Below are 27,600 nucleotides of genomic sequence, written 5' to 3' on the forward strand. Positions count from 1 at the left end.
TATGTTCTTCTTGTTCTCTTATTCTATATGTTAAGTCCGCAATCTGCACATATTATGTCAGCTTAAGTTGCCATTCTTTAGTTGGGACCTTGCTCGTTTTCCATTTTTGGGCTAACAAAACGCGGGCCGCAGTAGTGGCATACAAAAATAGTCTTTTTTGACACCTGAGAATTTCCATCTGAATTATCCCCAACAAAAAGGACTCTGGGTTTTTTTGGGGGGGGAATGTACTTTTAAACATTTTTTTCCAACTCATTATAAATTTTTTCCCATACAAGTGGTATTTGCAATGATTTTAATTTTTTTTAGTCCACAAACATTACATAAATAATTATCTTCTGATGCTTCCCTTCCGTTGAGATTAATTACACAATTCATTACATTACTTCCAGGCTACAGCAAACAGCGAAAGAAAGTGTTTTTTTTCCAGAAGCCGAACTGTAGCAGAACAGGAACAGCACTGTTTAAGACGAACCCAGGACAGGACAAAAATCACTGCCTTTCCCTGCCCAACCGAGCTTTCATTTGGGAGTTTCTAGCCCTCGTGACTGCAAAGAAATATACTTGAAAACATGTGGGCAATGTCGGACAAAACTCTAGTTTTTTCCACCTTTGCCACATTAAGCAGTTGGTCCCTTACCTTTCCCGCCCCGACCTGGCCACAGTGATTCCATGTGATGGTCACCTCCAGGCTTGACTACTGTAATTCGCTCTACGCGGGGCTGCCCTTGAAGCTGTCCCATAAACTCCAGCAGGTGCAGAATGCTGCAGCGAGGCTCCTCACGGGGTCTCTGCCATGGGAGCATATTCACCCAGTGCTTTTCCAGCTGCACTGGCTCCCGGTGGAGTACAGGGTCAGATTTAAGGTGCTGCTTTTGACCTTTAAAGCCCTTCACGGCCTAGGACCCTCATACCTACGGGACCGCCTCTCCTGGTGTGGCCTGCAGAGGGCCTTAAGGTCCACGAACAACCATAGTTTAGAGGTCCCGGGCCCTAAAGAAGTCAGATTATCCTCCACCAGGGCCAGGGTCTTTTCAGTGATGGCTCCGACCTGGTGGAATGCCCTGTCCCATGAGACCAGGGCCCTGCGGGATTCCTTCCGTCGAGCCTGTAAGACAGAGCTATTACGCCCATTCAATTTGAACTTAGCCTGAACTTTTATTCCCCTTCCTTCCCTCCCCCTCCCCTTTTTATGAAGATTACCCGCTCTGGGATCCCACAGCTAATTCTCACCTGGTCTCTTCGCTGGCCCAAATAGGACTAATTTAGCCAGCTAGCCCTGGTGATCATCTAATGTTTATTGGGTGGATTTTCCCCCTAAATTGATTTTTGAATTCTGAATTTATTGTTATTCACGTTTTATACTGTATTTTATGCTGTTTTTCGTTGCATCAATTAAGTGTTTTAAATTTGTTGTTCGCCGCCCTGAGCCCGGTTTTCTGAACCGGGAAGGGCTGGGTATAAATAAAAAATTATTATTATTAAAGCAGAGGAGGAATTGCTGAGAGATGTCCAGCAGGCAGAGTAAGGATGGACTCAACAAACCTTTGACTAAGGCCTGCTGCTGACCGCAGATGCTGGGGGGAGGGAGTTGGGCTTTTCTGAAGCTTACCACAGAGAGGGCAAGAAGAAAGCAAGCCACCCTCTTTACACTTTTCGCTTGCTCTCTTGCAAACAGCACCTCCATGCCTTCCCCCCCTCCCTGCTCAGTGGGAAAGAAGCAGTTTGGTCTACACACATCCAGCCCTGTCCCCCATCACCACCCCCTATTAAGTCCCCAAATGCCATACAGAGGAAAGCAGCGGGGAGAGAGGGTCACAACTCGTCGGCCTGCTCCAGGACCCCCTTGCTAGGCTGGCCAGAGTCTGCCCAGGCCGTGGCTGCCAAGCTGTGCCCGACGTGTTCCCCGGGGCCTTCAAGTCCCTCCAAGTGCGAGTAGGCGACCTCGTGCAAAGGCTCGGTGCTGTTGCTCACCACGGCCTCTCCTGCGTCGTGGTGCCTTGACAAGATGTGGTGCCTTACGACCAGGTTTTTGAGGGTTTCATCCTGCTCCGTGTGCCCTTTGTGGGCGTATTGGGTCCAGAGGGGTTTCTCGGGCTCTTTGGAGCTCTGGTCGGCTTCCTTTGCCATGGGGTAGGCAACCCTGGATGAAGCGTCGTTGTTGAGGGACCTGGAAAAAACTGGGAAGAGGGGGAGAAAGGCAAGGCATGAGCGCCATGAGGGGCACTCAGCAGGGCTCAGAAATTGAGGGGTCTGCCTTTCAGAGAAGCATAGAATCGTATGATCTACTCCTGTGGCGTTCCAAAGCAAAGGAAGGATTAAAGGTAAAGGGATCCCTGACCATTAGGTCCAGTCGTGGCCGACTCGGGGGTTGCAGCGCTCATCTCGCTTTATTGGCCGAGGGAGCCGAAGTACAGCTTCCGGGTCATGTGGCCTGCATCACTAAGCCACTTCTGGCGAACCAGAGCAGCTCACGGAAACGCCGTTTACCTTCCCGCCGGAGTGGTACCTATTTATCTACTTGGACTTTGGCGTGCTTTCGAACTGCTAGATGGGCAGGAGCAGGGACCGAGCAATGGGAGCTCACCCCGTCGTCGCGGGGATTCGAACCGCCGACCTTCTGATCGGCAAGTCCTAGGCTCTGTGGCCCTTAAGATCTATCTAAAGATTAACAAACTACATCAAAGAAGCTACCTACTATCTTTTATGGCTCAGGATGCCTGATGAAGCAACTGGCCTGTGTTTAGAATGCTGATACGTGCCTGTCAGGCGTAGAAAATGAACAGTAGAGAAATTGCCAGAAATGCAGAGGCTTGTGGGATTTGATCAGAAATTACTGTCAATGAATCGAACCCAGTCAACGCCATGTTTTCATAACGGACACAATGGCTTGATGCATATTTTATAATTCCTCATAGTAATCCCATCTGATCCCCACACTCTGGATATTTGCACTCCTACAACTCCAAGGCACTGCAATGTAGGAATCTCAACGAAAGCATCCCTGACAGATGGCCACCCAACCTCAGCTTAAAAACCTCCAAAGAAGGAGAGTCCACCACCTTCCAAGGGAGTCCATCGCCCTGCCAAACAGCTCTTCCCATCAGGAAGGTCCTGTCGCCTCTCACGTCTTCTGTTTCCCAGGCTAAACATACCTGACTCCCTCAACCATGCCTCATAAGGCTTGGTTTCCAATCCCTGTATTACCGTATTTTTCGCTCTATAAGACGCACCCAACCATAAGACACACCTAGTTTTTAGAGGAGGAAAACAAGAAACAAGAAAGCAATGCAAAGCCTCTTGAGCAAAGAGGCAGGAGCGCTCCCGCTGTGCTCAAGAGGCTTTGCGTGGCTATCCCTGAAGCTAGAACAGCGAGAGGGAGCGCTGCGCAGCGATCCCTCTGGATGTTCTGGCTTCTGGGATAGCTGCGCAGCCTGCATTCACTCCATAAGACGCACACACATTTCCCCTTACTTTTTTAGGAGGGAAAAGGTGTGTCTTATAGAGCGAAATATACGGTACATTGAACTAATCTGTAATCATTTGTAAAATGTCTAAAGAAATAATTGGCATTGGAATGGAGTCGGAGGAAGCTGCGCTGATAAAAAGACAGTTGGAAAAATATATACTAACGAAGCCGTATTCGACGGATGAAAGTACACGATGTTTGACATGATTGAGAATCGTGGACTCGGGGGCGGAGAATTACAAAGCGTCAAAATCCGAGATGTGGAAAATAGGGAAAAAACGAGGAGAGGCAGGACTGAGATGTGCAGATATGCTTCAGAGATCCAGACCGTGGGGAGCTCAAAAAAATTAATAATTATAATTTGGTCTTTTTTATTTTTTGTGTTTTAATTGGAGTATTAGGATTGGATATATTAATTGGATGTTTTTTATTGGAAAATCAATAAAAATGATTTTTTAAAAAAGAAATAGTTGGCATAAGGCCCTTGACCATCTTGGAACTTGAAATAATAATAATAATAATAATAATAATAATAATAATAATAATAATAATACCACCTTGCCCATCTGGCTGAGTTTCCCACCCATCCTCTGCTGAAAAACCTCCAAATTAGGTACAGTGGTGCCTCGCAAGACGAAAAGAATCCGTTCCACGAGTCTCTTCGTCTTGCGGGTTTTTTCGTCTTGCGAAGCAAGCCCATTAGCGGTTTAGCGGATTAGAGCTACAGTATTAGCGTCTTAGCGGGCTTAGCGGATCAGCTGATAAGCGGCTTAAGGATCAGCTGATAAGCGGCTTAAGGATCAGCTGATAAGCGGTTTAGCGGCTTGGGAAAAAGGGGGGGGAAAGGAAAAAAACCCCGCAGGAACTCGCAAGACATTTTCGTCTTGCGAAGCAAGCACATAGGAAATTCGTTCTGCGAAGCACCTCCAAAACGGAAAACCCTTTCGTCTAGCGGGTTTTCCGTCTTGCGAGGCATTCGTCTTGCGGGGCACCACTGTATGTTTGGAAGCTCCAAATTAGGTATGTTTGCCATTAAATATGTACTAAATCATTCCCTCCCCAATATCTAGCTACTGAACACAAAACAAGATGTTCCGTGCATCAAATATTCAGCACCTCTGGCAGTTTACTGTGTGTATGTATGTGCTTGTCAGCCACTCATTTTCACCCAACCCATCGCTCACCTCTCACAGGTATGAAGTCTCCTTCCAACTCGGCTTTGTTGCGAGTGAAAGGTCTGATGGAGGGGAAGACGATCAGGGCAAAGGAAAGCAGCAGGACCTGAAAGGGGTGGGTGGGGGCAGAAAGTAGAGTCAGGTGTCTGTCTTAAAAGGTAAAGGACCCCTGGACGGTTAAGTCCAGTCGCAGACGACTCTGGGGTTGCAGAGCTCATCTCACTTTCAGGCCGAGGGAGACGGCGTTTGTCTGCAGACAGCTTTCCGGGTCATGTGGCCAGCAGTACTAAACTGCTTCTACCGCAACAGAACACCGGGACGGAAACCAGAGCGCACATAAACACCATTTACCTTCCCACCAGAGCGGTACCTATTTATCTACTTGCACTGGCATGCTTTCAAACTGCTAGGTTGGCAGGAGCTGGGACCGAGCAACGGGAGCTCACCCCGACGTGGGGATTCAAACCGCCGACCTTCTGATGGGCAAGCCCAAGAGGCCCAGTGGTTTAGTCTTAGTCTTAGTTGTGCCCGTTAACTTCCACAGGCCCACTCTTGAGTAGGACTTGGAGCCCAGCAACCTCTGAAGGGCCACGGGGTCTCTCTCCATCATTGGCCCGGGCTGCACAGGCTCATTCAAGCCTAAACTCATCCCAAAACCTGTCTTGAAAAGAGGCAGCGGGGAGGGGAAATAGACCAGCTTCTTCCACACCCACATGACACCCCCACACACACACTACCACGTACCGCAACACAAGTGCCTGTTTGGGCTGCCTTGCCGCTTGACTGCATCACCAGTCCCTGGAGTTTCTTCAGTTGCTGCAGGAGGGACCTGGGAAGAAATTAGGTGGTGTTATGTACTGAGTTGAAAAGGATGTCACATAGAGGAGGGAGAAAGGTTGTTTTCTGCTGCTCCAGAGAAGCGGACACGGAGCAATGGATCCAAACTACAAGAAAGAAGATTCCACCTAAACATTAGGAAGAACTTCCTGACAGTAAGAGCTGTTCGACAGTGGAATTTGCTGCCAAGGAGTGTGGTGGAGTCTCCTTCTTTGGAGGTCTTTAAGCAGAGGCTTGACAACCATATGTCAGGAGTGCTCTGATGGTGTTTCCTGCTTGGCAGGGGGTTGGACGCGATGGCCCTTGTGGTCTCTTCCAACTCTATGATTCTATGATTCTATGATTCTATGATTCTATGATCCAAATTGCAGCAGTCTGATTGGTCCTAGAACAATAGGATCCAGAAGGCAGCAGTCTGATTGGTCCTCAGGAGCCACCCAATCTGACTCCTGTGGGAATGTTCAGGGATTCAGGAGAGAATATATTGACTGATTATATCCTTATCCAACTTGTGCTAACAAGTTCCCAAAATATCAGCAGAGTAAGACATTCCCCTTTTAAGTTCACAATGGTAACGTGTACTCAGGTTCACTAGAACCTCTATAATAATTACTCTGGTAATTTCCCCTTTGTTCCCTCTTAAAATACAAGACAGAACACAGTCTTTTATAAAAGTATTAAAAAAAGAGTTTACTCACATTCTGTTCACAATCGGATCCCAGAAGGCAGACGGCTTAATAAGGTAATATACATTTAGATTCTAGAATCATAGAATCATAGAGTTGGAAGAGACCACAAGGGCCATCGAGTCCAACCCCCTGCCAAGCAGGAAACACCATCAGAGCACTCCTGACATATGGTTGTCAAGCCTCTGCTTAAAGACCTCCAAAGAAGGAGACTCCACCTCCAAAGAAGGAGACTTATCTTATAAGAAGATAGTCCCTTTGTCCTCTCTAGGCTGGGAGCCAAGAGAGCATCTTTAGCAGATGTTGCTTCTTCGAAGGAAGATAAGAGGCAAGAGAGCAAGAAAGTAAGAGAGAGATGGCTGCCCCTGCCCTGTGCTTTTATCATTACTTGCACAGGTGAGGCCACACCCACCTCTGGTCACATGCGGCGGAAGTGTGTCCCAGGAAGTTTACCTGCTGGCTGGACAAACATCCCTCCCCATGTCTCAACATGTACACTCTAGGAATGTTGTAATTGACTGCTCCTGTGTTTTACATCCCACAACTGCAGGTGGAAGTGAATCCGCAACCTGATTGGCCTACAGGAGAATCCTGGAACTAGCCAATCACGTGGGGCCCATTGTGTAAATAATGTATATAAAGCAGACATTTCGGGGGAACTTCCATTCCTCACTACAGTGGTGCCCCGCAAGACGAATGCCTCGCAAGACGGAAAACCCGCTAGACGAAAGGGTTTTCCGTTTTGGAGGTGCTTCGCAAAACAAATTTCCTATGGGCTTGCTTCGCAAGACGAAAATGTCTTGCGAGTTCCTGCGGGGGTTTTTTCCTTCCCCCCCCCCTTTTCCCAAGCCGCTAAGACGCTAAGCCGCCTATCAGCTGATCCGCTAAGCCGCTTAACAGCTGATCGCTAAGCCGCTTATCAGCTGATCGCTAAGCCGCTTAACAGCTGATCCGCTAAGCCGCTAAGCCGCTTATCAGCTGATCCGCTAAGCCCGCTAAGCCGCTAATAGCGCTAATCCGCTAAACCGCTAATGGGCTTGCTTCGCAAGACGAAAAAACCGCAAGACGAAGAGACTCGCGGAATGGATTCTTTTCGTCTTGCGAGGCACCACTGTACTATGAGGTGAGTAAAGAGCATGAAATCCACACTCTATTCCGAGTATATTTCAGGTGGATAACCAGGGATGGGTGCGTTTCTGTCCATTTTGGCGTCCTCGCATTTCTATCTTCTATTCCTCCACACGTCCTACATCTGCGCAGGTATACATGTCTCGTGGTTGCTCTTCATCCACCTCCCCCCCGCGCGAGTAATTGCTTCCCGGTTAAAAAACAAAAGGGAAAAAACACCACTATGGAAGCAGAAAACGACTTACAAGTTCTGCTTCTCCAAGTGAACGACTTTCCTTTGTAGCTCCTGGTTCTGAGCCGTGCAAGCGGACATCCTGGAGGACGGCAAAGAGGGTGAGTAGGAAAGGATAGCAAGAAGCCCGGTCACCCCTTAAAAGTTCCTTAAAACTTAAAACATCCTGTCGGCTGAGAAAACGAGGTGGCAAGATCTATGCACGAGGAGCAGAGAGAACGGAGCGTAAAGCTTTCATTGGTGCCAGCGGCAAATTCCCTTTCCAATGCAAGCGGCAACTTCGCAGGAGGGGTTTTCGTCAGAACTGCAGCTAGGGAGTGGCAGATTGGTCCATCTGGGTCTCTGTCTGAATCAGAGGATTGGGGAATGCTTTCTCAGGCAGATCAGCTCATCTCTGATGAGGAGGAGCGGGGAGATTCTAGAATGTACCGTATTTTTCGCTCCATAGGGCGCACCTAGTTTTTTGGGGGGAAATAATTTTATTTCCCCCCAGCCCCAAAGAGCAAAGAAGCCAAGATAGCCAGTGGGATCCATCCTGTTGGCTGTCTTGGCTTCCTCTTTAGCCACGTACAACCTCTCCAGCCAGAAGAGGCTGCACGCAGCTTCCTTCTTAGCCGCGGGGCAGGGGCGGGGGAAGCCCGAGCTTCCCCCGACCCCAGCCCCCAGAACAGGTCCGGGAGCCGAGGCACAGTTGCGCAGCCTTGCCACCACTCCCGGAGCTTACGGGCTGGGGGAGCGGTCCGCAGGCTTGCGGATAGCTGTCCTAAGCCCAGGGTGCGCAGCGCTGCGCTCCCCGGTCTTCGGGCTGCAGGCTGCTATCCACAAGCCTTCGGAGCCCGGCGGGAGTTCCTGCCGGGCTCCGCTGGCTTGCGGATAGCTTCCTGAAGCCTGGAGAGCGAGAGGGGTCGGTGTGCACTGACCCCTCTTGCTCTCCAGGCTTCAGCGAAAGCCTGCATTCGCTCCATAGGACGCACACACATTTCCCCTTCATTTTTGGAGGCGGGAAGTGCGTCCTATAGAGCGAAAAATACGGTACATATCTAGAATGTATAGGCTTCTAGAATGGGAGGTGAAAGATGAAGAGGTGAAAGAAGGAATAATTAAGTGGGTGAAAGATTTTGGTAAAAATATCCAACTATCGGCATGAGAAAGATTATGGAATAAAGAATGGAAATTTACGGCCTGTTAGACACAAAAGTAAAATCTTTTGAAGACGTTTTACAGGTGGTATATAACTCCCAGCAAACTATCCAAAATGTATAAAACGAGATCTAATACATGCTGGAGGTGTAAACAGGCAGAACACTATTTCATATGTGGTGGGGTTGCAAAAAAATTAAGAATTTTTGGGATATTATATATGACAAATTTTAAAATATTTAATCAAACTTTCATAAAGAAACCAGATACCTTCCTCTTAGGCATTTTAGATTCAGATATTCCAAATGAAAAAAAGAATATTCTTATATGCTACAACAGCAGTAAGAATATTAATTGCCAGAAATTGGAAAGAAAAATTAGTACCAACAAAAGAAGAATGGCAGGATAAATTATTTGAATATCTTGAACTGGCAAAAATGACGGAGACAATTAGGAGACAACCAAACCAAAAGTTCAAAAAGGAGTGGGAAATTTATAAAGAATATTTAAAAAAAAAAACCAACAGTGCCCTCAAGTTAAAACCTGGACATTCTTTGATTAATTTTCGCAAACCACAATATGGATTATAAGTATGGTATTCAGATAACAGAAGAAATGGCGAAACGATTAAAGAAGCAGTTTATTAAACAGATAAGACAGACACACTTTGAGGAAGATGGAAGTCTATTGGGGAAGATAAGGAATTGGGAATTAAGAATATGGTGGCAAAAGTTATTTTGTAAGAACGTATGAATTTATGTATGTATGGTTTTTTTTGTTATCATTTTATCATTTTTGTTAATTTCTTGTGTGTGTTTGTTAAGTAAGAAAACTAATAAAAAGCGTATTATGGGGGGAAAGAAAGAAAGAAATTTAGGAAACCACAGAAAGAGGAGGAAGGAAGTCAAATTTTAGGGTGTCAGATTGATTGTAAAACTAACGAAATGTATAAATTTGAAAAGTATAAATAAAACTGAACTGAACACTAAACTCAAAAATTTCAACTTTCAGATCTATTTTCCCACTTCTTTATCAGACTACGAATAAATTCTGCAGGAAGAGGGCGCGGAAAGATGACTTACCGGCTCTCCAGTCCGTCAATATACTCTTTCTTCTTCTTCCGACTTTCCTGCGCCGACTGCTTATTCCGGATCTTTCGGCGAATCTTCTTGAGGACTCTCTCCTCATACTGCAAGGTGCAAAGGAAACAGCTTAACAGCTGGATTCTAGTCATGGGGCTACTAACTAGATTTTTATCTTATTTTTTCTGCAGCCGGCTTAAGGTAGGCATGGGAAAATATGTCCATTTCAATTTCTCGTTTCCCCCACTTTTCTGTACTGCATTTCTATATGGGTTTGTGAATTAACTCATGGAAATTCACAAACGGTGGGAGAGGGATGCAAAGGCCCTTCCTCTCCCAGTTCCAGCTTGGCTGTGATGATCTCAGGCAGGCAAGCAAGCTCCGATAATAAATTAATGAGTCTCTGGAAGTTTTGTGTATGTTTATTTGCAACTTGCGGGGATGCGGGTGGCGCTGTGGGTTAAACCACAGAGCCTAGGACTTGCTGATCAGAAGGTCGGCGGTTCGAATCCCCGCAATGACGGGGTGAGCTCCCATTGCTCGGTCCCTGCTCCTGCCAACCTAGCAATTCGAAAGCACGTCAAAGTGCAAGTAGATAAATAGGTACCACTCCAGCGGGAAGGTACTGGGGCCTTCCTAAGTTTGTTCTGGAGAGGCAAGGTGCGGCCGCACAGGTGAGGTCGACTGGTTACTCATAGCACCTGGCAGCAAGAGCCGGGAAGGGATATAAGGTCAGCATTTCCCTTCAGCTCTTTGCCACAGCAACACGTTCCCTGCCTTGCTGTGTTTGGCTCCTTGCTTCTTGGACCCCTGACTTCTTGACTCCTTGCTTCTCGCCCCTCGGACCCTTGATTTCGTGACTCCTTGCTTCTTGATCCTCGGACCCCTGACTTCTTGACTCCTTGCTTCCCGTCCCTCGGACCCTTGATTTCGTGACTCCTTGCTTCTTGATCCTCGGACCCCTGACTTCATGACTCCTTGCTTCCTGTCCCTCGGACCCTTGACTTTATGACTCCTTGCTTCTTGGACCCCTGACTTCCTGACTCCTTGCTTCCTGACCCTCGGACCCTTGATTTCGTGACTCCTTGCTTCCTGACCCTCAGACCCCTGACTTCGTGACTCCTTGCTTCCTGACCCTCGAACCCCTGACTTCGTGACTCCTTGCTTCCTGACCCTCAGACCCTTGACTTCGTGACTCCTTGCTTCCTGACCCTCGGACCCTTGACTTCGTGACTCCTTGCTTCCTGACCCTCGGACCCTTGACTTCGTGACTCCTTGCTTCCTGACCCTCAGACCCTTGGCCTCTTGCCTCCCGGCTCTCTGACCCTTGGACTCTTGACTCCTGGCTTCCGGACCCCCATTCCTGCTCCCTCCCCACCATCTTGCCCCCGGTCCTGACGTCCCCTGCCGGGACTTCGATCGCCCGTGAACTGGACCGTGACACCCCTCCCCCACTACGCCCCTGGGCCAATGGCCCATCTAGGCCACCATCCTGTCCTCACAGTGGCTGCCCAGACGCCTGTGGGAATCCTGCAAGAACAAGAACACTCTTTCCTCCTGCAGTTTCCAGAATTTGGGGCGTTCCCATTGAGGCATCTGGTTGGCCAATGCTAGAAGAGGATGATGATGGACCGGATGGTCCACCCTTTGGCCTGGTGAAGCATTCACCTTGGTGAGAGGCAGCTGGGTGGGTAGAGTCACTCCTTCCTTGGCCAACAGCTTCTTCTCATCCTCGGTCAGGACCAGTTCCTGGCAGGTCCCGGGGGTTTGTCTCAACAGCGATGGGTTCATGCCTTGTTGGTGCTGCGACATGAGAAAGGGGCACATTAATCAAAGCCGAAGACGGCCGCTTACTAGGTTCTTCAACAGAAGACAATACATGTACAGTGGCACCTTGGGATGCCAACGGGATCCGTTCTGGAGCCCCGTTCGCATCCCGAACGGAACTGTTATGTACTGAGTTGAATAGGATCCAAAGTGCAGCAGTCTGATTGGTCCTAGAACAATAGGATCCAGAATGCAGCAGTCTGATTGGTCCTAGAACAATAGGATCCAGAATGCAGCAGTCTGATTGGTCCTAGAACAATAGGATTCAGAATGCAGCAGTCTGATTGGTCCTAGAACAATAGGATCCGGAATGCAGCAGTCTGATTGGTCCTAGAACAATAGGATCCAGAATGCAGCAGTCTGATTGGTCCTAGAACAATAGGATCCAGAATGCAGCAGTCTGATTGGTCCTAGAACAATAGGATCCAGAATGCAGCAGTCTGATTGGTCCTAGAACAATAGGATCCAGAATGCAGCAGTCTGATTGGTCCTAGAACAATAGGATTCAGAATGCAGCAGTCTGATTGGTCCTAGAACAATAGGATTCAGAATGCAGCAGTCTGATTGGTCCTAGAACAATAGGATCCAGAATGCAGCAGTCTGATTGGTCCTAGAACAATAGGATCCAGAATGCAGCAGTCTGATTGGTCCTAGAACAATAGGATCCAGAATGCAGCAGTCTGATTGGTCCTAGAACAATAGGATCCAGAATGCAGCAGTCTGATTGGTCCTAGAACAATAGGATCCAGAATGCAGCAGTCTGATTGGTCCTAGAACAATAGGATCCAGAATGCAGCAGTCTGATTGGTCCTAGAACAATGCAGCAGTCTGATTGGTCCACAGGAGCCACCCAATCCAGCTCCAGATGGAAGTGAATCCACAACCTGATTGGCCTACAGGAGAATTCTGGAATTAGCCAATCGCGTGCAGCCCATTGTGTAAATAATGTATATAAAGCAGATACTTTGAGGGGACATTCATTCCTCCTCACCACTATGAGCTGAATAAAGAGCATGAAATCCACTCTTGACTCTGAGTATATTTCAGGAACGCAAGACGCGTTGGGGCGTGCACGGGTTGCGTTTTGCCGCTTCCGCACATGCGCGTGACGTCATTCTGAGCGTCTGTGCATGCGCGAGTGGCGAAACCTGGAAGTAACGCGCTCCGTTACTTCATGGCTGCCGCGGAGCGCAACTCAAATGCGCTCAACCCGAAGCACATTCAACTCAAGGTATGACTGTACTGTAAAAGCAAACCAGGATTTCTTGGAAGCCTTCTGACAGCTTTAGCCTGATTATAATAATAATATAATAATAATAATTTTTTATTTATACCCCGCCCATCTGGCTGGGTTTCCCCGGCCCCTCAGGGCGGCTTCCAACCGAATATTAAAAACAGTACAGCATCAGACATTAAAAACTTCCCTAAACAGGGCCGCTTTCAGTTGTCTTTTAAAAGTAAAATAGTTGTTTACTGCCTTGACATCTGCTGGGAGGGCGGTCCACAGGGCGGGTGCCACCACCAAGAAGGCCCTCTGCCTAGTTCCCTGTAACCTCACTTCTCACAACGAGGGAACCGCCAGAAGGCCCTCGGCGCTGGACCTCAGTGTCCGGGCTGGACAATGGGGGTGGAGATGCTCCTTCAGGTATACTGGGCAGAGGCCGTTTAGGGCTTTAAAGGTCAGCACCATTGAGAATCTCACCATCTCACAGCTGTTTGACAGCAAAAGGTCCTTTATGGTCAGGGTGCACGAATTCAGCTGGGGGGCGGCTTGTTCCTGCCTCTCCTCCGGGTAAAATCCTACCTCCCACATATCTGCAAAAGAGGAAACAAAATGCTCAGAGCTGCTGCATTTTAAAAAAACGGGGAGGGGTGCATATAAGAAGCTTTTGGCATTAGAGTATCACAATGTGGGATCTTTGGAATTAAAAAATAATAATTAATTTCCCCCCCCCCAGCCTAATAATCATATATACAACAACTCTGGGGAAGGGCTTGAAGAGGCCCCACCCCCCAAAAAATGTTTTTGGCATCATGGTATCACAGCGGGTGGCCTATGAGAGTACAGTGGTACCTCGGGTTACAGACGCTTCAGGTTACAGACTCCGCTAACCCAGAAATAGTGCTTCAGGTTAAGAACTTTGCTTCAGGATGAGAACAGAAATTGTGCTCCGGCGGCGCAGTGGCAGCAGCAGGAGGCCCCATTAGCTAAAGTGGTGCTTCAGGTTAAGAACAGTTTCAGATTAAGAACGGACCTCCGGAACGAATTAAGTACTTAACCCGAGGTACCACTGTAATTGGAGGGGGGTTAAAATGCTTTTAGAAAAAATGAAAATGGTAAAAAATAATAATAATCAGGGAGCAAGCACTTCGGCAGGAGATCAATAGGAAAAACAGATTTTTTTTTTTAAGTGCATTAAGATTATTTTTAAATGACCATTTTTGGGAGGAGAGGCCACAGGTGAGCCATGCGTGTTCAGCATACGTAACTCTTATGCTTTCCGCTGCTCCAGAGGGGTGGGACTCAAAACAATGGATTCAAATACTAGAAAGCAGATTCGGACTAAACATTAGGAAGAACTTTCTGACGGTAAGAGCTGTTTGACCGTGGGCTGGGCTGCTTCGGAAAGTGGTTGACGGGAGGTTTTTAAACGGAGGTTGGGTGGCCATCAGGGACGCGGGCGGCGCTGTGGGTTAAACCACAGAGTCTAGTACTTGCTGATCAGAAGGTCAGCGGTTCGAATCCCCATGACGGGGTGAGCTCCCGTTGCTCGGTCCCTGCTTCTGCCAACCTAGCAGTTCGAAAGCACACCAGTGCAAGTAGATAAATAGGTACCGCTCCGGCGGGAAGGTAAACGGCATTTCCGTGGACTGCTCTGGTTCGCCAGAAGCGGCTTAGTCATGCTGGCCACATGACCCGGAAGCTGTACGCCAGCTCCCTCGGCCAGTAAAGCGAGATGAGCGCCGCAACCCCAGAGTCGGTCACAACTGGACCTAATGGTCAGGGGTCCCTTTACCTTTACTGGGTGGCCATCTGTCAGGGATTCTTTAGCTGCGATCCCTGCCTTGTAGCGGGTTGGACTAGATGACCCTCAGGGATCCCTTCCGACCCTACAATTCTCTGATCCTAAGCAATGCGCTTAGCACCAGGTCCTGGAGACCGAAGGCACTGCCCTGGCTGTCCCCGCATTTGGTGTGGGATTCAATCACATACTGACAAGATTCAGGTGATGCAATTAAAATTGGCTGGCAGGTCTTGGAGGAACCTTCTCCCTCGAAAGGTCAGAGTTTTTAGAGATAAGGAAAGTGACAGGGCCAGGGCAGCAACTGCTCTGACGCAAAATGGCCATCTAATCTCCCTGCAAACAAATCAGGAGAAATAAGCCCTCTGGAAGCCCCTACAATGTCCACTTTCCCTTCTGTTTTCCAATCTGTTTGCTCCGGTGCATTTTGCACGAAGACGAAAACAAGGTAGAAAAAGACAAGTTCACAGGGTACCCCTCAGCTTGGCTGCTTTCTGGCTTTGCCCAAATGAAGAATGTGCAAGCCGGCAGGTCGTACGGAGGCTCAGCCCATCAGCCTTGCTTTCCACCCACCACTCGCCCCAATAATGTATGGGGGGATCGCCTGGCAGCAACACAGACGCCTGCAAACCGTTGCTGTGCGGAGACAACTACACCACCCAATGTTCAAGATCAGGTTTTTCCTCTTTCTGAGCTTAACTTGGGAGAGGAAGCCTAGCCGTGGAAAGGAGTGATTCATGCAGGTAAGGTAAAAAATATACCGTATTTTTCGCTCTATAGGACGCACTTTTCCCCCTCCAAAAATTAAGGGGAAATGTGTGCACATCCCATGGAGCGAATGCAGGCTCCTTGGCTTCAGCGATAGCAAAGCGAAGCCTCCGAAGCGCAGAGGGAGCACGCCCCCTGCGCTCCGGAGGCTTCGCGTTGCTTTTGCTGAAGCCTGGAGAGCGAGAGGGGTTGGTGCACACCGGCCCCTCTCGCTCTCCAGGCTTCAGGGATAGCCGCCTGAAGCCTTTGGAGCGCAGCGGGAACTCGCGCTGTGCTCCAAAGGCTTTGGGTTCCTTTTGCTGAAGCTGGGAGAGCAAGACTCTCCTGGCTTCAGCAAAGAGGGAGAGCTGTGCAGTGCCCCCTCAGCGAAGCAGGAGGAGAAATGGAAGGGGGTCTGTTTCTCCTGCCGCTTCGCTGAAGGGGCGCTGAGCAGGGGGGGGGGGCTTCTTGTTCTCCCCCTCTAAAACAAGGTGCGTCCTATGGTCAGGTGCGTCCTATAGAGCGAAAAATACGGTATATGGTAAAGGACTCCTGGACGGCTGAGTCCAGTCAAAGTCGACTCTGGGGTTGCGAGGCTCATCTCGCTTTCAGGCCGAAGGAGACGGCGTTTGTCCACAGACAGCTTGCCGGGTCATGTGGCCAGCGGGACTCAACCGCTTCTGGCGCAACAGGACGGAAACCAGAGCGCACGGAAGCACCGTTTACCTTCCCGCCACAGTGGTACCTATTTATCTACTTGCGCTGGCGTGCTTCCAAACTGCTAGGTTGGCAGGAACCGGGACAGAGCAACGGGAGCTCACCCCGTCGTGGGGATTCGAACCGCCGACCTTCTGATCGGCAAGCCCAAGAGGCTCAGTGGTTCAGACCACAGCGCCACCTCCTACTCTGAGCAAGGAACAATCGGGACAAAATAAATAAGCAAGGTTTTTGATTGACCATAAGGAAATTGAATAAACAAGGTTTGGAGGAGGAGGAGGGAGAAGACATTTGATTAGTTAGATCTGCAACCATTTTTTTACAATCACGTGATTTGTTATGAAACAAATAATTCAACGAAACTGATGCAGCTGATCCAGCGATACCAACATTCCAATGACCACTCCCCACATCAAATGGGGGCGCCTTTTGCGTGGTCGCGCGCAGCCCCCCAGATCCCAGTGCGACTCCTGGTAGTTTGGGCTGGCTTCATCCTCCCCAGGCTGGATACCTGGAGGTCTCCGCCTACCTCAGCTAATCGCCCAATCCCGCCTGGGGAGGCGTTGCCAGGGGATTGACCAGGTAAGCAGAGGGACCGTCCTGTCCACACAAGAGAAGGTGAATCTTACCTGCAAAGTGGCAGTCGGCTCCAGAGCTTCTCCCACCCTCCCCTCCCTCAGTTAAGGCTTTTTTTGCAGGTTAACCTCTTCTCCACAGGTATGCAGACGCTGCTATATCAGGTTCAGGGCCGGAAAGGAATTTTGCTGCATTGGCAGGTTTCGCCTTTCCCGTAGCAAAGCGTCACAACTTTGGCGTCACAACATTTAGTCTATCTTCCTAAATGGGGGGGGGGGGCCTGAAGCAGTGACCCATGCCCTCCTTGCGGCGATGATACCAGGGTTCCCCATTAAAGGCATTGGCCATACGCCGAGAGGTTGTCCTTGCTCTCCCCTGCGACGGCAGCAACACGGGGGGCGGACTCTCTGCTTGAACATATGTTCTCCAGAGCCAGCCCAATCCCCACACATTCTGGATAACCCTGAAGTCTCCCAGATCCCCGGCTGGGAAGGATAAACGCCCAGTGCCTAAGCCAAGGCTTCCCTACATCTGAAACTTAATAAAGTTGTGGCCAATTTTAATCCCGTAGCTTGTTGCCTTGTCATTATTCTACTCTGGGGTTGGGGGTCCACGCAAAGCTGTTTACACGCACTGTGGGAAAAGCTGGTCTAGCGAAAGGAGAAGGGGTCACTCACTGAAGTCTATAGACACCTCCGCTTCTCTAAGCTCAGCACCCGGCCCTTTCAGAACAGGGAGGGCCCGGCAGGAGTCCTGGTAGGCAGGGTAAGCCAGGTCACTGTGTGAGCCTCCGTCAGAGTAGGCCCCCGGGCTGCCCGTCGGAACGTAGTGAGGGGGGCTGTCCAGTTGGTCAGAGCTGGGGTCCTCAGAGATGCCGCTGTCGCTGGCCGCCGGGGACCAGCTTGGGGAGTCGAGGGTGGCATCTGGGGCGCCCAAGATAGAATTGATGAAATCCTCGTTCTCTTGAGCTTTCAGCAAACGCTGTAAAAAGACAGGCAAGTTGTTTGTTTAGTCGTGTCCGACTCTTCGTGACCCCCTGGACCAGAGCACGCCAGGCACTCCTGTCCTCCACTGCCTCCTGCAGTTTGGTCAAACTCATGCTGGTAGCTTCGAGAACACTGTCCCACCATCTTTGACTGTGTCGGCCACAGAAACTATGGCAGAAATGGGAGCGCCTGATCTGTTTCCTGAGAAATCTCTACGTGGGACAAGAAGTTAGAACTGGATATGGAACAACTGACTGGTTCAAAATTGGGAAAGGAGTACGACAAGGCTGTATATTGCCTCCCTGCTTATTTAACTTATATGCAGAATTCATCATGTGAAAGGCTGGGCTGGATGAATCCCTAGCCGGAATTAAGATCGCCGGAAGAAATATCAACAACCTCAGATATGCAGATGACACAACCTTGATGGCAGAAAGTGAGGAGGAATTGAAGAACCTCTTAATGAGGGTGAAAGAGGAGGGCGCAAAATATGGTAAGGAGTCGGTGAAAAAGGATGGCTGACCTCCCTGTTGGTGAGAGAGCTTGGGAACTGTAGTTTAAGGGTGCTGGGTGTTGAATGGAAAACTACAGTTCCCACTTTTTCCTTGGGTGGGGTGCCACAGCTGTTCAAATTCATGGTGTTACAGAACTGGGGGGGGGGGGTTTCCCCTAAACATTAAATCAATAAATGCTAGGATTTTGGGGTTATTTGTGATAGGAAGGGAGAATATAAGCTGCAAAGGTATTCCTGGGTAGCCTGGCCTAACTAGGGCTGTTAAGAGAGCCATCATTAACGAGACAATGGAACTTTTCGCACCAGTTGTGGACTGGAGATTTAGAAGGTTGCCTGGGCAAAACTGCTCTGGGGAAGGGCAAGGGGCTTCTGGGAAGAAGGAGGAGGAAAGGAAGGGAGATCCATCTTGGCGATGAAGGATGAAGGACTGCCTGCAATGCTTTGGGTCACGTTGTAAGATCTGCACCACCTCCGTGCAGACTGAGGGTGTAAATAGGCGAATAAACCCTAAAAGCACAAGAGTCTTTGCAGTGTCTTCTGCTCTCCAAAGGGGAGATCCTATGTTGGTGCCTGTTATGTACTGAGTTGAATAGGATCCAGAATGCAGCAGTCTGATTGGTCCTAGAACAATAGGATCCAGAATGCAGCAGTCTGATTGGTCCTAGAACAACAGGATCCAGAATGCAGCAGTCTGATTGGTCCTAGAACAGTAGGATCCAGAATGCAGCAGTCTAATTGGTCCGCAGGAGCCACCCAATCCAACTCCAGGTGGAAGTGAATCCACAACCTGATTGGCCTACAGGAGAATCCCGGAATTAGCCAATCACGTGGGGCCCATTGTGTAAATAATGTCTATAAAGCAGACATTTCGGGGGAACTTCCATTCCTCCTCACCACTATGAGCTGACTAAAGAACATGAAATCCACACTCTACTCCGAGTATATTTCAGTGCCTGTGACCCCATGTACTCTGGCCACTGCTTTGCAGAGAGAGGGGCCAGACATTGGGCTTTTGTGATGTGGGTGCCTCCCGCAAGAGTGATCCCTGCATTGCAGGGGGCTGGACTGGACCATAGCTGTCAAGCGTCCCTTATATGGCGGGACAGTCCCTTATCCCAGCGCCATGTCCCGCTGCTGTCCCTTATTGATGATGTCCCTTAAATAAGCTACTGAAGGTAATGGGGCCCTTTCTAGGTCCAGCTGTGCTTTGTCAACAACAAATTGTTGCTGTTTTTTTGTGTTGAATATATGCTATATGGTAATTTATGGACCTCATAGGTATCTAAAGCCATTTGCACGCAACAAAAGATGTATTTTATCAAAGTAATTGTTGATCCCTTATTTTGGCTGCTGATCCCTTATTTTCGAGGCTGCTGGTCCCTTATTTTCAAATCTGTAAGTTGACAGCTATGGACTGGACTGACCCTGGAGATCCCTTCCAACCCTACTGTTCCATGATTCCCTCTCTGCTTCTGTGTCGCTGCAAGCTCTTAAACTCACGCTGTCTTCCAGTCCCATCCAAGCTGTCGCCGTTGACCCAATCTCCACGCTGCGAAGGACCCCATCCTGCCGGTCAAAGAGGAGGTCCAGCAGCTCCATGCTGTCAAGGCTGGCGGCAGTCATGTCTGCGAGAGAGAGAGAGAGAGAGAGAGAGAGAGAGAGGAATCAACATGACCAGAAGCTCAGGACTGTGGGCCACATCCACAGCATTCATCACCATGCAGAAATAACAATAACAACAATAATTTATTATTTATACCCCACCCATCTGGCTGGGTTTCCCCAGCCACTCTGGGCGGCTTCCAACAAAATATTAAAAATACAATAAGACATCAGACATTAAAAACTTCCCTAAACAGGGCTGCCTTCAGTGTCTTCTAAAAGTCAGGTACTGTGGTACCTCGGTTTACCAACTTAATCCGTTCCAGAAGTCCGTTCTTAAACCGAAACCATTATTAAACCAAGGTGCCTTTTCCCTAATGAGGCCTCCTGCTGCCGGTGCCCTTCCACTATTCTGCTTCTGTTCTTAGACCGAGGTAAAGTTCACAAATCGGGACACTACTTCCGGTTTTGCAGAGTTCTTAAACCAAATAGTTCATAAATAGTGTTGTTCTTAAACTGAGGTGCCACTGTAGTTGTTGTATTTCCTTGACATCTGATGGGAGGGCGCCACTACCGAGAAGGCCCTCTGCCTGGTTCCCTGTAACTTCGCTTCTCGCAGTGAGGGAATCACCAGAAGGCCCTCGGAGCTGGACCTCGGTGTCCGGGCTGGACGATGGGGGTGGAGACGCTCCTTCAGGTCTACAGAGCAGAATCTGTTTAGGGCTTTAAAGGTCAGCACCAACACTTTGAATTTTGCTCAGAAATATACTGGGAGCCAATGTAGGTCTTTCAAGACCGGTGTAACAACAACAACAATAATAACAACAACAACATATTATTTATACCCCGCCCATCTGGCAGCTTCCAACAAAATATTAAAATACAGTAATGCATCAAACATTAAAAGTTTCCCTAAACAGGGCTGCCTTCAGATGTCTTCTAAAAGTCTGGTGGTAGTTTTCCTCTTTGACATTCTGATGGGAGGGCGTTCCACAGGGTGGGTGCCACTACCGAGAAGGCCCTCTGCCTGGTTCCCTGTAACCTCACTTCTCGCAGTGAGGGAACCGCCAGAAGGCCCTCGGTGCTGGACCTCAGTGTCCAGCTAGAAAAATGGGGATGGAGACGCTCCTTCAGGTCTACTGTGCTGAGGCCGTTTAGGGCTTTAAATGTCAGCACCAACACTTTGAATTGTGCTCGGAAACATACTGGGAGCCAATGTAGGTCTTTCAAGACCGGTGTTATGTGGTCCCGGCGGCTACTCCCAGTCACCAGTCTAGCTGCCGCATTCTGGATTAGTTGCAGTTTCCGGGTCACCTTCAAAGGTAGCCCCAAGTAGAGCGCATTGCAGTAGTCCAAGCAAGAGATAACCAGAGCATGCACCACTCTGGCGAGACAGTCCGCGGGCAGGTAGGGTCTCATCCTGCGTACCAGATGGAGCTGGTAGACAGCTGCCCTGGACACAGAATTGACCTGCTCCTCCATGGACAGCTGTGAGTCCAAAATGACTCCCAGGCTGTGCACCTGGTCCTTCAGGGGCACAGATACCCCATTCAGGAGCAACTGCCCGTACATAACTACTGAATGCTGACTGCCGATACTCTGCTGATCCTGAAGTGTGCTGATGGCTCTTAAGTATCAGTCGCTGTGATGTTCAGGCTGGATAAAGACTTTGTATTTCCCAAACGACCAGTCAGGCATGTCTCTCTACTGGACTCCTACTCGTGTGTAGGACCCCTGGGATCTCACGCTGTTCGAAGGCTAGGGTGGCATGCAGCAATATGCAGAAAATCAGCAAGTGGTTAAGTGTTCATGTCCCTGCAGTGAAAAGCTTTGCACTTTAAACTGGTGTCTCCCAACCTTGGGTCTCCAGCAGTTTTCGGACTACAAATCCCATCATCCCTGACCACTGGTCTTGCTAGCTAGGGATGATGGGAGCTGTAGTCCAAAAACAGCTGGAGACCCAAGGGTGGGAAACACTGAGTCTTTAAACTGTGCTTGCAGGGTACCAAAATAGGAGAGGCTGCTTTTATCATGGCCAGTTGGCACCTCCTTCAGCCAAGGCAGACTTTTGAGCACTGGAGTTGCTTTAATACCAGGGATCAGCAGACCTTTTCAGCAGGGGGCCGGTCCACTGTCCCTCAGAGCTTGTGGGGGGCCGGACTATATTTTGGAGGGGGGGAAATGCACGAATTCCTATGCCCCACAAATAACCCAGAGATGCATTTTAAATAAAAGGACACATTCTACTCATGTAAAAACACGCTGATTCCTGGACCATCATGGGCCGGATTTAGAAGGTGATTGGGCTGGATCCAGCCCCTGGGCCTTAGTTTGCCTAGAGGTAAAGGTAAAGGGACCCCTGACCATTAGGTCCAGTCGTTGCCGACTCTGGGGTTGCGGCGCTCATCTCGCTTTACTGACCGAGGGAGCCGGCGTACAGCTTCCGGGTCATGTGGCCAGCATGACTAAGCCGCTTCTGGCGAACCAGAGCAGCGCACGGAAATGCCGTTTACCTTCCTGCCGGAGCGGTACCTATTTATCTACTTGCACTTTGACGTGCTTTCGAACTGCTAGGTTGGCAGGAGCAGGGACCGAGCAACGGGAGCTCACCCTGTCGCAGGGATTCGAACCACCGACCTTCTGATCAGCAAGTGCTAGGCTCTGTGGTTTAACCCACAGCGCCACCCACGTCCCTCTTAGTTTGCCTACCCATGCTTTAAGTCTGTCCACATTAAAAGTCTAGCTGCAGCATTTTTTTGTACCAGCTGGGGCTTCTGGACTAGGCACATGGCATTCATTGAGTCCCAAGGATGCAAGTCCATGAATCACCCCACGGCCAGCCTTCCCCTGTTCAGGAATGTCTGTCATTGACGCACCAGCTGGTAAAACGCACTCTTCCTGAGCCTCAAGTGACAAAGGCAGATCCAAAGGCCACCCTCTAACTCCATTCCTGTTCTTTCATAGGGAGAGTAGCCCCCATCCAGGGAGATGTTCCATTTCCCAGTCTTTACCACTGGAGCCACTCATCCTTAGTGCCTCCCTCTTCCCGGGCTTCGAGCTCAGTATATTAAAAAGGTAAAGGGGACCCCTGACCATTAGGTCCAGTCGTGGCCGACTCTGGGGTTGCGGCACTCATCTTGCTTTAGTGGCCGAGGGAGCCGGTTTACAGCTTCCGGGTCATGTGGCCAGCATCACTAAGCCACTTCTGGCGAACCAGGGCAGCGCATGGAAACACCGTTTACCTTCCTGCCGGAGCGGTACCTATTTATCTACTTGCACTTTGACGTGCTTTCAAACTGCTAGGTTGGCAGGAGCAAGGACCGAGCAACGGGAGCTCACCCCGTCGCGGGGATTCAAACCACCAACCTTCTGATCGGCAAGTCCTAGGCTCTATGGTTTAACCCACAGCGCCACCCGCCCTCATCTAATGGGGTTGCGGCACTCATCTCACTTTACTGGTCAAGAGAGCTGGCATTTGTCCTCAGACAGTTTTTCCGGGTCATGTGGCCAGCAGGACTAAGCCACTTTTGGTGAACCAGAGCAGCGCACGGAAACGCCATTTACCTTCCTGCCAGAGTGGTACCTATTTATCTACTTGCACTTTGATGTGCTTTCGAACTGCTAGGTTGGCAGGAGCAGGGACCGAGCAATGGGAGCTCACCCCATCATGGGGATTTGAACCACCAACCTTCTGATCAGCAAGCCCAAGGCTCAGTGGTTTAGACTACAATGCCACCTGCGTCTCTCAGTACTAGTATAAAAACCCCTTAACGCTTGAGGCCAGTTTATGTGAAAGATCACCTTACTGACTTCCAGATGTGTCCAGTCGACTACTTCGATCTAAGGAACTGGCGCAGGCGCCAGTAATAATTATTCTGCACATGTAAAATACCAACATTTTAACGTGGCAGTGCCTACACGTCGGAACTCCCTGCCTATTGACATCAGGCAAGTGTCTCTGCTTTGCTCTTTTCAGTGCCTGCTTAAAACATTTTTTTATTTTTTTTTAAGGCAAGCCTACCCAGACATGCAGGGACACGGGTGGTGCTGTGGATTAAACCACAGAGCCTAGGACTTGCCGATCAGAAGGTTGGCAGTTCGAATCCCCACAATGACGGGTGAGCTCCCGTTGCTCAATCCCAGCTCCTGCCAACGTAGCAGTTTGAAAGCACGTCAAAGTGCAAGTAGATAAATAGGTACCACTCCGGCAGGAAGGTAAACAGCGTTTCCGTGCGCTGCTCTGGTTTGCCAGAAGCGGCTTAGTCATGCTGGCCACATGACCTGGAAGCTGTACGCCGTCTCCCTCGGCCAATAAAGCGAGATGAGCGCCGCAACCCCAGAGTCGGCCGCGACTGGACCTAATGGTCAGGGGTCCCTTTACCTTTACCTACCCAAACATGCAGCATTTGAGATTAAGCACAAGTCTTTTTAGCCCATCATTGATTTTAATTATCTTTCAAATGTTTCCAAGACCGTTTTTTAACAGACTGAAAATGTTAATGTCTTATTTAAATCTTATTTTTTGGTAAACAGTTCAGAGGTTTTATTACGATCCAGCAGTACATACATTTTGGGGGTTTTTTACCCCAAACATGTTTAGTGCTGAGTTCGGTTTTACAGTGTGTGGTTTTGCAAAGCTGCTTTAAACAAATCCATTTAAGGAAAGGATGTAAAACATTTGAAATACGTGAAATAATCAATATTAAACCACCAGGTTTTAGCCTGAGCTTTGACCAAGTACACATTCTGCTACTGTGGCTCAGGCACAAGGTGATTCAGGCCCTGTGAGCAGAATTCATGCATGCACAATTTCCCAATTCATGCCTACCTACAAAATCATGACTCTTCATCAATTTTGAACATGTTCCCCCGCTTTGAAAGGGATAACTGCAAGCAAACGCAAATGCCACTGTAGCTGGGGCTGTTAATCCAAGCAAGCTCCTATCATATGCTCACCTTACGCAGAGTAGACCCACCAAAGTTAATGAACGTGACGGATCAGGGCTGTGCCCAGAGTGAGCTGCTCTCGCCGCAGACCCGCTGAAATTCACGAGCGTGACTAACTTAGGTCCAATAATTCCAGTACGTAGGTCTGTTCCAAGTGGAACTAAACTTGGAAGCAAGCCCTAGGTTTGTTGGTTTCGATGGGTCTACTCTGAGCAGGATCTGCAGGGTGTGGATCTGAGCCAGACACAACCCAAACTGTTTGTTGTTTGGTTGCTCAAGCGGCTAACAGGCTTAACTCAATACACCACTCAATGTCCAATCTCCCCTCCACCCTCCCGTCTCCATCCTGACCTTCGTCCTCTTGTTTGCATTGCTCAGGTTTCCAAAGATGGCCCAGGTTGGGTCAAACGGTGGCGGACGCGGTGGGGGGTTTTGCACCAAATCCTGCCACGAACCAAACTGTACCAACTCACCCCAGCCGTGTGTCGGTGACTTCTGCCTCCTTCGACGTGGCTTTTGCCAAGCGGCCTTTATTTCAACTCAACGGTGGCGTCCCGGCTGAGTTTTTCTCTCCTCCTGTCTCCCTTGGGTCCCTCTGCCCCGAAACCTCCTTCCACTGTGTAGCAAAGTTTAAACTCCAACTAAACAAAACAAAAAAAGACAGCGTCAGGGGACTAGAAATCCCTCCCCTCGCCCAGTCCACCAATGGGACCAAAGACTGGTCGTCGATGGGCAAAAAGAAGGAATTGGCGTCGCTGGGTCAAATTGAGTAACCGTTATCTAAATAGCTTTTGACCACCACCGCCCACACCTGCTCCTTCCCAGTCTGGGGTGGGCAGTGAGTCCATAGGGGCAAAGTCCTCTCTTGGGCTGTGTCGCACGGCGAACTTTTACCTAGATTTCAAGAATAGCTTCCTCTCCCTGAAAAAGAACAGCATGTTCAATAATTGCCTTCTAGGGTCAACCCTCCGGTCTGCCCTTTTTATTGCTATCAGGACGGTCAGATGCAATCTATCTTTCCAGGTTTTCTGCTTCGTTGGAAAAAACAGAAGGAAAGAAACAATAACACCAAGGAACAGAGGGAAATGGATAGTAGCCGTGTTGTAAACAAAAATTGCCCTTTTTCCTTATGGGGTATCCAAGAGCGCATATAGAGTCCTTACATAGGTTCCCTATTGGTAGGAGAAAATAACAGAGGCCAGCCAGAGAATATTGAGAAGCAAAGCTGCTAGTGAGCTTGATCTTTATTGATCTGTTGCAACAGGGTGCTCCCCTCACCTGCAGGAGAGAGGAGGGACCCAGAACAATGGCCCACAAGGCCTTATATAGACTTTTGAAATTGCCACCCTGTAGATCAAGACCATAAAGCTGGACCATAAAGAAGGCTGATTGCCGAAGAATTGATGCTTTTGAATTATGGTGCTGGAGGAGACTCTTGAGAGTCCCATGGACTGCAAGAAGATCAAACGCATCCATTCTTAAGGAAATCAGCCCTGAGTGGTCCCTGGAAGGACAGATCCTGAAGCTGAGGCTCCAAGACTTTGTTCACCTCATGAGAAGAGAAGACTCCCTGGAAAAGACCCTGATGTTGGGAAAGATTGAGGGCACAAGGAGAAGGGGACGACAGAGGACGAGATGGTTGGACAGTGTTCTCGAAGCCACAAACATGAGTCTGACCAAACTGCGGGAGGCAGTGGAAGACAGGAGTGCCTGGTGTGCTCTGGTCCAGGGGGTCACGAAGAGTCGGACAGGACTAAGCGACTAAACAACAACAAGATCAAGACCACGCCCAGAAACATCATACATACATCACAGAAGGGCTATAACCTAAGACCACCCCGCAGATACATCACACCTACATCACAGAAAAGGTGGTCTAAAACAGAAATTTGAATGTTGTCTATCTCCTGTCTGGCAGGTTACTTGATTGGATTTCCTGGGGAGCCTTGCCAGTCTTTTGTAATGATAAATACTTAGTTCCAGGACCAAGTCACCCTATTCATATCTTAAATGTGCCCTTAAGACAGGATTTGTGAGGAAAGAGAAAAGGAGAGGTTTCCCACTTTGACCTTGCAGAGAAAACATTTGCTCAGTTTTGGAATCAAAATGGTTCCAGGTCGGTCTTCCTGTGCTGATCTATGTACATGCTTGGTTGGTACACTTATGAACATTACCATATATCTAAGACCTCAAAATTCCTATCACAGCCGTCACATATCCAAGAGATCCTGGGACCGCTCTTTTAATACTGTTTGAGGCTGCTAAGGTTTTGGGGCGGTCACACTACTTCATTACCATCCAGTGCCGATTCTGTAATGTCTTGCTGAAATCTCATTGCTTTTTACGCCGCAAATGTTCCGGTTTGTTTTTGTCCCGCGTCTTTTGCACTATAACGATTTTAGCAATTGTCGCTTTCGCGAAAGGTTGCCCGGTTAGCTCCCGGGCGGAAACATTTTAAGGGAAGGGCTGTTGCTCAGTGGCAGAAAAACTAATAAATCACAGAACAGCTAATGAAGGAATCACAGAACCACAAAGAAAGCAGAATAAACCATTAAGGTATCAAGAACATGTTGCAGATTCAGCTCGTCAGTCTGGAGGGACCCCGGATCAGGGCAGAACACCAGTCATAGCTTTGCAATGACAAATTCAAAAGATGCCGTGTAGAAAGGTAAAGGTAAAGGACCCCTGACAGTTCAGTCCATTCGTGAACGACTCTGGGGTTGCGGCGCTCATCTCGCTTTACTGGCCGAGGGAGCCGGCGTACAGCTTCCGGGTCATGTGGCTAAGCCACTTCTGGCGAACCAGAGCAGCGCACGGAAACGCCGTTTACCTTCCCGCCAGAGTGGTACCTATTTATCTACAGTGGTACCTCAGGTTAAGTACTTAATTCGTTCCGGAGGTCTGTTCTTAAC

At 49.1% G+C, this 27,600-nt stretch overlaps 2 protein-coding genes across 3 annotated transcripts in view; one reads left to right on the forward strand and one right to left on the reverse strand.

The window, feature by feature from the left end:
* The window catches only part of TNFAIP8L1 (TNF alpha induced protein 8 like 1), a 166,871-nt gene that overhangs the window by 109,023 nt on the left and 30,248 nt on the right, over window positions 1–27,600 (forward strand). The window lies entirely within an intron of this gene.
* On the reverse strand, window positions 222–26,209 carry CREB3L3 (cAMP responsive element binding protein 3 like 3). 2 transcript variants are annotated; one of them, XM_080989033.1, is made up of 11 exons: window positions 25,500–26,209; window positions 25,162–25,329; window positions 19,640–19,764; window positions 17,317–17,620; window positions 13,279–13,391; window positions 11,418–11,552; window positions 9,750–9,856; window positions 7,541–7,609; window positions 5,389–5,473; window positions 4,654–4,750; window positions 222–2,180 (listed from the first exon to the last, which is right to left on the reverse strand). In XM_080989033.1, the coding sequence occupies exons 3-11, from the start codon at window positions 19,760–19,762 to the stop codon at window positions 1,816–1,818; spliced, it is 1,398 nt and encodes a 465-aa protein (XP_080845159.1). In that variant the 5' UTR covers window positions 19,763–19,764; window positions 25,162–25,329; window positions 25,500–26,209; the 3' UTR covers window positions 222–1,815. The 2 variants fall into 2 exon arrangements, with proteins under 2 accessions (XP_080845159.1, XP_080845158.1); XM_080989032.1 differs by having other exon boundaries at window positions 25,162–26,209.

The sequence above is a fragment of the Podarcis pityusensis genome (assembly GCF_964106645.2).
Source record: "Podarcis pityusensis genome assembly, chromosome: 18".
NCBI lineage: Eukaryota > Metazoa > Chordata > Lepidosauria > Squamata > Lacertidae > Podarcis > Podarcis pityusensis.

Coding starts and splice junctions, on each gene's coding strand:
- CREB3L3 (XM_080989033.1), bottom strand. CDS start 19,762: ATGACTGCCGCCAGCCTTGACAGCATGGAGCTGCTGGACCTCCTCTTT. Junction 13,392..17,316: donor GGAGGTGTCTATAGACTTCA/GTGAGTGACCCC, acceptor CCTCTTTTGCAG/ATATGTGGGAGGTAGGATTT. Junction 5,474..7,540: donor CACTTGGAGAAGCAGAACTT/GTAAGTCGTTTT, acceptor ATTTCTTCCCAG/GTCCCTCCTGCAGCAACTGA.